At 35.2% G+C, this 2,150-nt stretch overlaps 1 protein-coding gene across 1 annotated transcript; it reads right to left on the minus strand.

Annotated features, from left to right (window-relative positions):
- Positions 1–629: 629 nt before the first annotated feature.
- Positions 630–1,700, minus strand: LOC118070167 (uncharacterized). Its single transcript, NM_001414539.1, has one exon. The coding sequence runs from the start codon at positions 1,664–1,666 to the stop codon at positions 767–769; it is 900 nt and encodes a 299-aa protein (NP_001401468.1). The 5' UTR covers positions 1,667–1,700; the 3' UTR covers positions 630–766.
- Positions 1,701–2,150: the final 450 nt, after the last annotated feature.

The raw sequence follows: 2,150 nt of genomic DNA on the forward strand, positions 1-2,150 counted from the left end.
TTCATCTCTTTCACTTTCGCATCTAAAAGGGTACTTGGTGATACACGGGTGCGCGTAGTACGCATAAATATGCAAACACGTTTGTTTGCAGCTCAGAATTGCCTGAGCAGCTATGTCTATTCGGAAAAATTGATTATTATGTAACAGCCCTCTCGTTGGTGAGGCCTGTCTGAGCGTAAGGAATTGCAGCCGCACAGCTCTTAGACCCGTCAGCCCCACCACGCGGCCCCCATCCATTCGCTCTCGAGCATCATGGCATACGGACCTCACAGCTTATTCTTCGCAAGACTCGTTATCTTCGGAAATGCTAGATGGCGCGTCGATGGTCTTTTGGCGTAGCCTTAGGCTCTTTGAGCCTGCTCGTAGCAGGCGTAAAGCGCATGCGCGAAAATTAAATACAGAATGTAAAAAACCATAATTAAAACAGTAGCAATGATGATACAATTATAATAATTGTATAAACACGATGAAAATAATCATTAAAAAGCAATAAATAAACCCCTACCATGCAATTGTTACCCCCAAGCTGTTTTACAAACCGTAAGTAGGCTCCAGCGGACGCGAATTTATTCCTACTTTGTAGTGAGGACTGGAGTGGGTTTTGCCAAAGTTGCTCCATTCTACTGCTGTAAAAAAAAATCAATCCCATTGTTCGTATTGATTGAAAGTTACAAAATTGCTCTAAAGAGTTATATGCTACTTAGTTTGGAGTCCGACGTTACACGTTATGATATAGTGTACTGATATAGGAATTTTAAATCTCTCATTAAATAGATCTACTAATATCGTCACAGAACCCAGAAATATTGTCAACTGAATAGTTAAGAATCAAAGCATTTTGTTTAAATAATTCAATTTTGTATGGGTGTACGTGATATCCAGCTAATATAAGAGGTGATGAAAACGATGTATTACGGTGTCGTAAAAGTAATGGTCTTTGTTCGTTTGTGTTAATGTATTCGAATCGATATTTATCAGCATTCAGTATAATTCTTGGCTGTAGTATTTCGTACTCATTACGATTTGTAATATTATTTTCCATCACATTTACACTCATTGTGACGTAACACAATATAATTTGATAAAATAAAGGCATTTTTTTCATTGGATATTTATCTAATACAGATTCATTGTTGACGGTATGTTTGACGTAAATATGCGTTTTTTCCCATCGTTTTTCTAGGTAAGCTTTTACACCAGGAGTGCAAAATGTTTGAAAATTAAATGACGCTCTAGGCATCGATGCAAGAAAGAATGATCCATCTGAAACAACACACATAAGTGCAGAGACTACGCGTTGTCGGGCTTCGGGTGATGGTAAATTCATCTGTGACACATATTCTAACGTTTTTTCTTGTAATATAATTTTATCTAAGCATGGAGAAACCTCAGGATTGATATTCTCGTTATTAAAATTGAACTTGAACGGAAACGGTAGAAATATATCTCGTTTCTCCGTTGCGCTGATTTTGTAAGTTTTATGGTCATTCAAGCCTGTTGAAACAATATCTTCTATTAATACGATTCCAAGAATTTGATCCGCATGATTTCTACAAATTATTCCGAATTCACGAGTTGTTGAACATCGCCCAAACTCATTAAAAACACATGACCCAGTCACAGGCTGGATAGTATTAGACAGTACTTGATCTAAAATTCCTACCATGTCTCTTAACTTAAGATTACGTAGAATGTGAAAAGCAGTTCTCTACTAATAATAACAAGTAAATAAAAAAAAATAGGCGAACACAATGAGAGCGTTAACATAAAGAATTTCTTTATATTTATAACTGTTAAATATTTTAGCATTCCTGAATTTATAGAATAGTAGGTAGTTCTCCTATTCCACCACTAAACTTTTTACATTTCGTTCGCGGAATCTAAAACATTGGCACTAACATCTGTAATACTGAAATTTCTGAACAGAATTTAATTCTTCAAATTCTTCACTTCAGTACTTCTAAATGATGAATAACGGAAAAGATTATAGTATTATAAAGACATGAGTTGATTATGAGTTAGTAATTGTAATTCAAAAATATTATATCTCGAGTGTAAATTAAAATCATCTCCTCGTGATAGGATACTGTCTAAAGAACGTATCATGAAGTTTTTTATATCTAAAACCAATAACATCTCATGGTTGGGTT

This window comes from Chelonus insularis, unplaced genomic scaffold (genome assembly GCF_013357705.1).
Source record: "Chelonus insularis isolate UGA/USDA-ARS -01 unplaced genomic scaffold, ASM1335770v1 contig_54_pilon, whole genome shotgun sequence".
NCBI classification, from domain to species: domain Eukaryota; kingdom Metazoa; phylum Arthropoda; class Insecta; order Hymenoptera; family Braconidae; genus Chelonus; species Chelonus insularis.